Raw genomic sequence first — 12,247 nt, 5'->3', positions numbered from 1 at the left:
TCTGATGTTTTACACCCCCCATCATAACAGGAGAAATATGCGGATGATTTCTTATAATTATCGCTAAAGGTTCCATTGCGATAGCAAAAAGTAAAGGGCTCAGTGGGCAACCCTGACGGGTACCACGATGAAGGCGGAAAGAGGGTGATCTGTTATTGTTTGTGAGAACAGAGGCGGAGGGGCAAAGGTACAACATCTCAACCCACGAAGAAAATTTTTGTCCCAGTCCAAATTCTTTGATGGTGCTTAATATGTAGGACCATTCCACACTGTCAAATGCTTTATAAGCATCCAAGGCTAGAATGGCTATTTTATCATGTTTTCCTTTACTCCTATAGACAATGTTCATGAGCCTACGTACATTATGAAAAGAAAATCTCCCGGGAATAAAGCCTGTTTGGTCTTCATGTATTATTGAACTGATACATTTACTTAACCGGTTTGCTAAGATTTTAGTAAATATTTTAAGATCATTACCGAGGAGAGAAATGGGTCTATAAGAGGAAGGGTCCGTACTATCTTTATCTTTCTTTAAAATCAGTGCAATATTGGCAGAGTAAAGTGTTTCTGGTAATTTTTTGTTTTCAATAGAATTTTTAAACATCCTTAACATCAAGGGGCCAATTTGATTAGAAAAAGCTTTATAAAATTCTATGCAAAAACCATCTGGACCAGCCGCTTTCCCATTGGGAAAACTTCTAATGGCTGTAAAGACTTCTTCCAATGTGATGTCTGAATTTAAGTTTTCCCTCGCATCTTCACTGATTTTAGGAAGTCCTAGGGAGCGGAGGAATTTTGTAATATCAACTGAGCCTACAGTACTTTGAGAGGAATATAATTCCTGATAGAATTCCCGGAATACATTATTTATTTCTGTTGGTTTGTTGGTCAAGGCCCCGGATTTAAGCTTGATGGTTTTTATGGCTCTACTAGCTTGTATGCCCCTAAGTTGACGAGCTAACAAGCGGTTGGGTTTGTCACCTAATTCAAATTGTCTCTGCTTTATCTTTGATAAAAGGGTACTAATTTGGGCAGATAAGAGTGTATTATATTCATATTTTAGCTTCATAATACTCGCCAAAGTTAAATTGGACGATGTGAGCTTGAACTGATGCTCTAGCACTGGCAGCTCTGTCTCAATTTCTGAAAGTCTTTTGCCCCTCTGCTTTTTCAATTCTGCTTGAAAAGCTATAATTTGGCCTCTAATGACAGCTTTAAGAGCTTCCCATAATGTTGAATCAGACACATCCCCCTTATCATTCAAAGTAAAAAATTCAGCAATATGAGTGGCAAAAGTTTCCTTAAAACGGTCATCATTTAATAGAGTGGGATTAAAACGCCAAGAGTAAGGGGAGTTTTCAATCCCAAAGTCTACTGCAATAGAAACCGGGGAGTGATCAGATATTAGAATATTATGATATTTAGAGGATAAGATCTTGGAGGTTAACTTGAAATCTGTTAAAAAATAGTCAATCCTTGTGTATGAATTATGAACATTAGAAAAAAAAGAATAGTCTTTGTCAGTAGGGTGCTGAAGCCTCCAAATATCAAGTATATTAAGTGAGTGAATGAGATTATTAAGAACAGTAGCTGAATTAGAAGGTTTGGGAGGGCTGGGGGAGTGCCTATCCATAAAAGGATCCAAGATGCAATTGAAGTCCCCTCCAATAATAAGATGAGTGGAGTTGACATCAGGAATGATATTAAAAACAGATCGGAAAAAATGTGGGTCATTGAAATTAGGAGCGTATAAGTTCACAAATGTAACATGTTTCTCTACAATTGTGCCAGTCACAATAAGATAACGACCATTGATATCCTGTTTAGTGGACAAAGGTTGAAAAGGAATATTCTTGCGTATTAATATAGACACACCACGGGCCTTCGAAGAGAAAGTTGAGTGGTACATTTGGCCTATCCACCTACATCTAAGTCTGTGAGCACAGGAATGCTTAATATGAGTCTCTTGTAGGAACAATATGTCTGCATGCAAAGAATTTAAATGCGCGAAGACTTTAGATCTTTTAACAGTATCGTTTAAACCACGCACATTCCAGCTCAGAATATTCAAATGCTTCTTAAGGGAGCTCATTTAAGTGTAGTTTGGGGTAAACCACAGGGTAAAATAAGTGACAATTAAGTACAGGCATTGTTAGATGTGCAAAAAAAACAAAAAAACGAATAAACACAAAAATAAGCTGGCATAAGTTTAACCCAATAAACTCGCATCTCGAACCCCCGCGAGAATCAAAATACCCCATTTAAACGTGGGACAGCCGAACGGGACACAAAGAGGAGGGGAAAAAGGATGAATCGATCGACGACTTAACTGCTTTTAACCTAACCTAACAACAACACACAGCTCCGTCTCCACTCGTAATTGTAAGGGAAAAAAAACTTCGCGTATAAATAAACGAATGCACATTCTGTATAACGTTACCTATAACCAAACACAAAAGCATAAACACATGAACAATCTTCAGACATTACTGTCCTGGTCATTTTTTAGTCCTTAATGACAAAAGGAACAAGTCCATGGATTGCGCAGGCCATCGGTAACGTAGCTAGGATCAGTGTCTTACCATGATGTACCGTAACGTTAATCTGCTTCGCGATCCATCACCGTGAGAGATTGTCAATGTATGATTCGGCCTCCTGCGGGGACGAGAATATTTTCTTCGATTTCTCATGAGTGAAGATGAGACGGGCAGGATACAACAGACCATATTTTATTCCTTTAGCTCTTAGTTTCTCCCGTGCACCGTCAAACTGCTTCCGTTGGGAGGACACCTCTGCTGGAAAATCCGGGAAGATACTGATTCGACCCCCGTCGAAAGAAAGCGGACTTTGGTTACGGGCAAGCCGCAGTATTTCAGTCTTAACAGTATCATGATGAATCCTGGCAATCATAACTCGCGGCCTGTTGTTCACGATGGGGCCAATGCGGTGAGCTCGGTCAACCTTTACGCCACGCGGAAAGTTAGCTTCGCCCAACAGCGAGGGTAACAGGCCGGATACAAACTGTGTAGGGTTACCCTTCTCGACGTTTTCAGGAAGACCTGCGATCTTGATATTTTGCCTGCGGGATCTGGCCTCTAAGTCCGTTACCTTAGACTTCAAAGACGTATTCTCCTGTGATAAATTGGAGCAAAGCTGCTCCAGCTGAGAGATGCGGCGCTCATAGTCAGTGCTAGCCTCTTCCAGGTCAACGATACGGGACGAGTTGGCCGCTAGTGTTGACTTCACTCCTGACAGGGAAGCCTCCAAGTCATTAAATCGGGTAGTCATGGAGCTGTCCATTTTTCTAATGGCCGAAAGAATAGCCCTAGGTGAAGGCTCGTCTTCACCCTCCAGAGTTTGAGAAACATCGATGTCTGTGGCCATACTAACGGAGTTAACGTTACCTTGACCGCACGTGTTTGTAACAGCCAACTTCGGACTTGCAGGGTTGCCTTCCACGGTATCGGCAGCCGGCAACGGAGCCTTTTTGATAGCCTTTTTAGATTTGTTCATCATTGACGCGTTAATTATGCACAACTATCAAATTTTGCAGGAATAACGAAGTTTTAGATGATTTATTTCGTCAAGTGTGACGGAGCTAAGTGAAAACGCGTCCTACTCCATGTGCTGCTCTCTAGCGCCCCCCGCCTTTAATTAAAGATACACTATTTCTTTAAATGATACAATGGTTTAGGTTGATGCAATATGACACTGGAGGGTGTGGCTAGATCTCAAGGGAGGACACCCTTATTGTTCAAGGTAGACATAACCTCTGACATAAGATTTTATTTTTGAAATTATAAGGTTTCTCGCTAATTGTCAACAAATGGGTATATTATTCTGATAGTTTGTTAGTACAGTTAACAGGGAATCAAAATGCAAAAAAAAATTCTTGGTTTTCTTGTAAGGTGTTTAAAGCTAGAATATGTAAGATTTTTGTAATAACCAAAAATCACTTGCAAAGTGTGATATATTTCCTGCAGTTGTGTACTTCCAGTATCCCAAAAGTTCCCAAAGATTTTTAATTTCAGAGAAATTCCAATTTTAAATCAAAGCTGCAAGCAGCATTTATCGGGGTTCAAGTATTTAAGGCCTTTAAGCACAAATGCATAAAAAGACTAAGTTTTATTTGGCAACCATTTAACCACTGACATCATACATGGAAAAGACCATTTCCAGCCAATTTAACATAGGAAATATATGGTTTTCAAAGCTTTTTTAACAGTTATAGCGCCACCTATGGTCCGATCTCCATAAAATTGTGCATGCTTGTTTACAATGTTATTTCACATATGCTCACCAATTTTCATTAAGTTCTGAGTTTTCGTTTAGGATTTATAGGCTTTCGAGTGAATTTTGCCACGCCCATTTTCTAAATGACCGTGTTATAGCCGTCCAAATGCAAAAGTTTTAGCACTTCGTGCTTTAACCCCTAATAATGGCTCGTCCATGTTCACTTGTCGCCTGTCAATGACATAATATCCGCGTTATCCCTGGTTTCCGCTCATACTGCCATAGTAACCATGGCGACAACTGCGTTACGTCTAGCGGCACGCTCATGGAGTTGTTTCATTCAAACGTTATGGACCATGGCAAGCAGACTTTGGGACAAAAGGAGAACTAAAACGAGGATCAATATCGGCGTGGTGTTTTCAAGATGCCGCAAACTTTGACTTGACAGAGACTTCTTGCATGTACTTTATTAGACAGTTGAGCAAATGTTCAAAACCCGCATGGTGTTATCTGTTCTGACACACATTGTTAAAGCACACTTTTACACTGAATGTTTGCTGCTTCAATCCAGATGAGTACGTTGTTAGGCTATTGACTGTATGTAGGGTGACCACCCGTCCTGCATTGCGTTGTACCCCACAGCATTTTCACCCCTTGTCCCGCACGTCGCATATTGAGAAAATGTCCCGCATTTTCATCAGTCTGTCGGTTTTTAATGATCATATTAAGAAAACGTGCATGCTTTCTTTTGCCTTTTTAAGAAAGCATTTTCTTTATTATTTTTGCGGCATAGTTTTTCACCTATATTTAACAGCGCTTCCTCAGAAGTAGGCTACAAATACAACCGCCTTCTTTTAAATCCTATCCAATGGTTGAAAGTAAAGGAGTAAACACGGTCACTAGTAGGTTTTGACGGCTGTCAATCAAAATGTGGAGCGGTGATTCGTTCCATGTGTTCCCTGTCAGAAAACAAATGGATAATTCGGTCAATTAAAATAAAAATTTAACAGAATTTATCAACTTGTTGCCAGCTGTGGTTGTTTTGATTCACATCCTTTCTAAAAAATATGAAAGTTTTTGGTTTATAAGACATGTCAATGATCTAATTTCATGTTTTATATTTTATTAGTTCATTATTTATTTTGTTGGATTTTAATTGGACTTGGTCAGAACTGTTTCAAAAATAGTTATCTGCATGATGCTGCTGCCTTTGGGCTCAGTGATGTTGAATTTAAATGACATGTCAAATTAAGACATGTAATGTTACATTGTGATATAATGGTGTTTTCTGGAAGGGACTAAAGAACAAAGCATTTTTATCAGCTGAAAGGCAGAATACAAATGTTTTTTTTATTAAGTTAGATAAGCATTAAAGGTCCCATTCCATGGATTATTTTTATTATTTTATCATGTTTCCAGGGGTGCCCTTATAATGTTAGTATGTTTTTTAGATCAAAAATTGTTATAATTTAGAAATAAAAGGCATATTTCCTAGCCTGATTTCATTCCCTGGTTTGAAGGGGCGTGTCTGCTGAGAGACTTCAGTGTAAACGCCCTCTGCTGTGATTGGCTGAAATGCTTGCATATGAAATATCTGGCATTACATGTGCAACTATCTGGAAAACTTTTACTATTACAGCTATTATACGTTTTTACTATTACAGCTATCGGGATTAACGAATCGTGAGAAGTTTTTTAAGTATTTAGATCTCTTTCAATCACATAAAAAATTGCAGTGACGAGCATTGAGCAGATGACAGCCTGTTGATCGCGTGAAAAAAGATCTTATCATTGCAACGCAGTTTCTGCACTCACTAATGATTTCACCAATGCAAACATGAGGCATATAAATACAGTAAGAGCTTCGTTGTGCAGTGTAACAGCGTCATTGATTTCATAACGAGTGTTGGCAAGTGTCCAGATAAACTCGCGCTGTGTGATTGACAGCTTGGACGATTGGAAAGGGATTGTTCTTTGATCGCTTTCTGTATATTAATCACAGTTTAAGTTAGATTATTTTCATCCTACTAAGAGAAACGATGTGAAGTTGATCGCTACTTCCATATTAAATCACTACTTGTACTTACCGCTTGCTGGAATATAGTTGAAATTGTCCCCTTCGTCAGTATGAAACGCTGAGAGAAGCCTGCTTGATATTATCCCAGGTTAGAAAAACAGTCCGTGGTGAAATGGACAGAGCAAACTAACTTCGAATCAAACTTTTGCGGTATCCGATTATAGATAAACATCAACCATCTGTTGACATTTCGCCATCAATACGCCTGTGTTCCTGTGGGCGGAGGTTAGTCTAAACACGGTTCTGGTGATGTCACTAATGACGGAAGTAGAGGGGTGTAGTCCAATCGAGCCGTTTTTTGTAGTCAACTTCTGTTAAATAAAATATCTCGCTTGGCATTGAACTTTGAGCTTTATAATTTTACAGATATTATTTATACTCTAACAACAACATTACACACTAACTAAAGTTTGAAACATGGGATCACGTAGAACGGGACCTTTAAATAACAGTTTCAGGTTATGTTTTAGTGTTGGTAACATGTCCAACATTGTCCCACACAAACGTATAATCGTCCCACATTTGGTTTGTTTGATGGTGGCCACCCTACTGTATAGGGTAAATTTAGTATAGGGTGAACTTTTTGAATCTTGCTCCTGACAAATAACCCAAATTACAACAAAAAAAAAGACTAAAACTAACACTAAAACTAATAAAAAATAAACTAAAACTAAGCATTTTCAAAAAATAAAAAATAAACTAGCAAACCCACTTTAAAAACTAATTAAAACTAAACTGAATTTGAAAACAAAAAGTCAAAACGAAATAAAAATAAAAACTAATGAAAAATGCAAAACTATAATAACCCTGACATAGACGGATGTAGTGCTAACTGTGTTAAGAGTTTTGGAAAATTGTTAAAACTATTGAAAAATCTGTCATAGCAATCGTAAAAAAAAAACTATACCAGTACTTCTTTTAATAAACACAAAACACTGGAGAACACATTGTGCAATGCAAGACAAAGAACTGAATAAACTGAGTGCTATATATAAACAGGCAAACAAAGGGAGCTAAATGAAACACAGGTGAACTTAATTAGTGACTAACAGACTATCATGGTTAACTTGTAGCTCAACATGAGTTCCTATAAGAGCAGCCAAAAGGAACATTCTCTCAACCCCAGGTCAGGACTGCACACGGATTAAGCGTTGTAGTATTTTTGTGACTGCAATATTCAGGCTCCACACGAATTGAGGACGACTTTTCAGCTGTACGGTAGTGCACCTTTGCTTAGTGATGGCCAGATCGAGGCCTCGTGAAGCAATTGAAACAGTTGAACCAAATGTGCCATATTGTTTCGAGGCTTCGAATCAATCCGACACCCGTCTCAACGGTGACACCTAGTGGTCACTTGCAGGTGTTGATCTGAAACAACCTTGACGAGCCATTAAAAAATGTGTTGTTTTTTTATTATTATAATTTTCTAATATGTGAAGATTGTAACCTATAGGCTCCTCACTGTGCATAATGTTATTTTGGTCTTGCAAAATGAATATTAATAAAAGAAATCAAGCCACAATGTCTCACTTTTTTAGAGATTTTTATTCAAAAATATTAATTTCTCTGCTGTGGAAGGACTTAGACTACTTCTTTTTTTACAGATAATTTCTCCAGCCTTTGAAAAAATCCTCTCACAAGGGACACTTGTTACTGGCATGCAAAGATATATATATATATATATATTGGTTTGGTGATTTTCCTTTTATTGTGACAGGACAGTAGAGAGATGACAAAAAAACGAGGCGGGAAAGGTCCACGAGCCGGGACTCGAACTCGGGACGCCCGAGTGCAAAGGCGCTACATGTCGACGCACTGACCACGAGGCCATTGACGCTGATGGCGGAGATATTTTTTTAGCTAACACATACAAATGAGGAAAGATTACTGCTATCTCTTTCCAGTTTCATTTAAATTCATGTTAAATTTAAATGCAAGCCTAAATAGCCTATAACTAATCAAATCGCACTATGTCACTATATCACCAAAAATCCGCTATCTCAAAATCAAACTCCTCTCACAAAAACCCACGAGGTCAAGATGCGTTGATTTCACTTTTATACAGATGTGCGACTGTGTGGTCTGTTCCCGACCGTGTCAATCAAACGCTGATTCGGCGGACCACACCTGATGAAACACTTACTGAAACACTTCGAGGCTTCGTTTGGCCATAGTCACGTGACATAGGTGTTTTGAATCACGCTTCGGATCAGCGTTTCGAAACATCTGCGCTTCGGGATCTCGCAAAGCTTCGGAACGACTGTTTCGCGTCAGCCATCCTTACCTTTGCTGTTTTAGGCTTGTTTTGTTTTTTCTCCATTCCATTTTTGCCATCAACTGACTTGATTTAGTACAACTAAAAAAAGTTTAGTTTAAGCAAAAGTATAGATATTGTCTTTTATTTTAGCTGTCCTTGTGAAAAATATCAGAATCAAAAAATCTTAACTTTATATTTAATATTGAATAAAATGTAGGCTACAACAGATCAAATTAAGTGTACTTTAAAGCACAACAAAAAGATTTTTAAAACATAATGTACTTTAAAGTAAAACTCTTAGTTTGGCATTGTTTTTTTGTTTTTTAAGTGTACATGTACTTAATGTCACTCCTGCCAGCAGAAGCCCTATCATGGCCACCAGAGGGCACTTCTCCCTAGACCTTTTCCATTTCCATGAACCTTTGCCTGGACTCATTTTAGTGTGATTACATCCACCTGTATGTCATTGGTTTGTATCATAGGAACTTTGGCTGGCAGGTGTGACGCTTATGAAAGTGTACGTGTGTACACTTAAGTGGCTTTTTATAATTCATCAGTGTTATTATCTGCAAGTTTTATTTATTCTTATTATTGTACTTTCAAGATACTACAGGTACACATCCAATACCAATAAGCAAATTTTTTTTTATATATATATTATTTTCACAAGGGTACATAGCAATTAAAAAATTCAAGAGTTTTCTTGACAGCAACATGGTGTCGGCCCCCATCTGGTACACCTGGATCACACACGGCCCAGATGTGGGCCGGATCTGGTTGCTGTCTGGGTTCTTGTATGGTTTTTCCATTGCAAACTAATCTGGTTGTGCTATTTTTACCTAATGCAACTTCCATTCTCAAAGCTCCCTGCAACAAAGCTTTGACCTTTTATCAAAAATATTACGTTCTTAAACCAAATGGCATGATTTCACTGAATCCACTTTTCATTGTAGGCTTTAAAGATCAACATGGAGAAAATCATCCTAATATTCCCTCTGATATTGCTGGTGCTGCATATACAAGGAGGAGAGTTCCACAAACCTCCAGTTTGTTTGCCTGCCGAAGCTCCACAGCCGGAAGTCGTGGAGTTCGACAACACCATCTATGCCACTTGTGAAGTAACTCCCAGCCCCAATTTGCCACGTAACCAGCCAAAGATCTTTGGGCAAATCCTCTTCAAGCAGGTCTTCCCCAATGGAGATTTAGAAGTGAAAATCAACCTCCGTGGTTTGCCTGCCATCGATCGTCAAGAGCGTGCCATGCACATCCATCAGTATGGAGACCTCAGTCAAGGCAGCATCACTGTTGGTCCTCATTATAATCCAAACGGCGTTGACCACCCTCATCATCCTGGAGACCTGGGCAACTTTGCTTCCGAGAAAGGAGTTATAAGGCAGTTCCTGACGCTTCCAGACGCCAAGCTCTTTGGGCCTTATTCCATTCTGGGACGTGCGGTGGTGGTTCATGAGAAGGAGGATGATCTGGGAATGGGTTCAGATGAGGAGAGTAAACTCAGTGGGAATGCTGGAGAGAGAATTGCTCTCGGTGTGATTGGTATTACTACTCCAAGTCTGTGGCAGAAGACTGAAGTGCCCCCCAAGAAAACATGTGGAGGAAGGCACTGAGAGTCAAAGATGAGGGAGTCGGCTATGGTGGAAGGGCAGATTCAAATGGGATAATCATGATTTTTTCCTTGTGTATTCTTTGTATGTGTCCTACATTAAAGTATATTTCATAAACTGAACATTCCCATGTATTTTTTCTTGGTCTTTTCAGAGGCTTTTTGGCCAAAGCTTCCAATAGTAAATGCACTCTTAAAAATAAATGTAGGGTGAATGCAGGCAAAGTGGGCCGTTTAGTTTGATTTACTGTGCTCAATGGGTTAACACTTTCAGAGCATGACAATGGTCTTTAATTAAAGATACACTATTTCTTTAAATGATACAATGGTTTTGGTTGATGCAATATGACACTGGAGGGTGTGGCTAGATCTCAAGGGAGGACACCCTTATTGTTCAAGGTAGACATAACCTCTGACATAAGATTTTATTTTTGAAATAAGTTTTCTTGCTAAATGTCAACAAATGGGTATATTATTCTGACAGTTTGTTAGTACAGTTAACGGAATCAAAATGCAAAAAAAGTCTTGGTTTTCTTGTAAGGTGTTTAAAGCTAGAATATGTAAGATTTTTGTAATAAAATAACCAAAAATCACTTGCAAAGTGTGATATATTTCCTGCAGTTGTGTACTTCCAGTATCCCAAAGATTTTTAATTTCAGAGAAATTCCCATTTAATTAAAGCTGCAAGCAGCATTTATCGGTGTTCAAGCATTTAAGGCCTTTAAGCACAAATTCATAAAAAGACATTAAGTTTTATTTGGCAACCATTTAACCACTGACATCATACATGGAAAAGACCATTTCCAGCCAATTTAACAAAGGAAATATATGGTTTTCAAAGCTTTTTTAACAGTTATAGCGCCACCTATGGCCCGATCTCCATAAAATTGTGCATGCTTGTTTACAATGTTATTTCACATATGCTCACCAATTTTCATTAAGTTCTGAGTTTTCGTTTAGGATTTATAGGCTTTTGAGTGAATTTTGCCACGCCCATTTTCTAAATGACCCTGTTGTAGCCGTCCAAATGTAAAAGTTCAAAAGTTTTAGCACTTTGTGCTTGAACCCCTAATAATGGCTCGTCCATGTTCACTTTCGTTCAAACATTATGGACCATGGCAAGCAGACTTTGGGACAAAAGGAGAACTAAAACGAGGATCAATATCGGCGTGGTGTTTTCGAGATGCCGTAAACTTCGACTTGACAGAGGCGTCTTGCATGTATTTTATTAGACAGTTGAGCAAATGTACATAAAACTGTCATATAGCTCAACATGATGAAATGTTAGAATATGATCTGTATGTTATTCTAATGTTGATCTAGCTTACTGCTAGTCTCATACAGACAAACAAACGCATAGAATAACATTATAACTTTCAACACACTCAAATGCAGTTTAGTGTGATAGTGTAGACCAAGTGAAACAGCGCTGCGTTACCTCACAAGTTTAATTCACCAAGTAAACTGACTTGTGAACCCTTTTCCACCAAGGCAGTGCTGGTGCTGGTTCAGAGCTAGAGCCTAGTTTCAAATGGGTTCTTTGTTTTTCGACACCCAAAGTACCAGCTCTGAACCAGGAAAAGTGGTTCTTAAGTAGCACCAAAACATTGCTGGTCTAGAAGTAAGAACCGCTTGCGTCAGGGGCTGGGGGCGGGGTTACCGTGACCAACAAGACGAACAGAAACTCGTGACCGCCATTTTTCAAACAGCAGCTAATCGAGCTAATAGCAGCTTGATTGTAATCTCCGTCTATGCAAGTTACGGCGAGCTGCACAGACACGTTGGATTCGCCGTGTTTGGATGCCGATGTAGGTTCGCAAAGCCATGAGCATCAATAGTAACGCAACAACCTCCATTGTTGATGGAAGGCTTGTTCGAGATGCATCGTGCTTTGATGTCATGAGCCGATCGGTCTGCGAGAAGCCGAACCATTTCGAACAAGCCTGGTGTGTTTGTGTTTGGCGCTGCCACGCTAGCGTTGCTGGGCAACATGAGATGTATACAGTGATCTTGTGGAAAGGCAAACCGGATCTTAGAGAGCTCGTCAGACGAACCAACT

The 12,247-nt window shown here is 39.1% G+C and overlaps 1 protein-coding gene across 2 annotated transcripts; it reads left to right on the top strand.

The window, feature by feature from the left end:
- The first annotated feature begins 7,329 nt into the window (after nucleotides 1-7,329).
- On the top strand, nucleotides 7,330-10,213 carry LOC311300275 (extracellular superoxide dismutase [Cu-Zn]-like). Of its 2 annotated transcripts, none has more exons than XM_084424459.1 (2): nucleotides 7,330-7,523; nucleotides 9,521-10,213. In XM_084424459.1, exon 2 carries the CDS (start codon nucleotides 9,536-9,538, stop codon nucleotides 10,190-10,192), a length of 657 nt encoding a protein of 218 aa, XP_084280585.1. In that variant the 5' UTR covers nucleotides 7,330-7,523; nucleotides 9,521-9,535; the 3' UTR covers nucleotides 10,193-10,213. The 2 variants fall into 2 exon arrangements, with proteins under 2 accessions (XP_084280585.1, XP_084280586.1); XM_084424460.1 differs by having other exon boundaries at nucleotides 7,406-7,528.
- Nucleotides 10,214-12,247: the final 2,034 nt, after the last annotated feature.

This window comes from Rutilus rutilus (assembly GCF_951802725.1).
Source record: "Rutilus rutilus genome assembly, chromosome: 1".
NCBI lineage: Eukaryota > Metazoa > Chordata > Actinopteri > Cypriniformes > Leuciscidae > Rutilus > Rutilus rutilus.
This window is presented reverse-complemented; position numbering and strand designations above follow the sequence as displayed.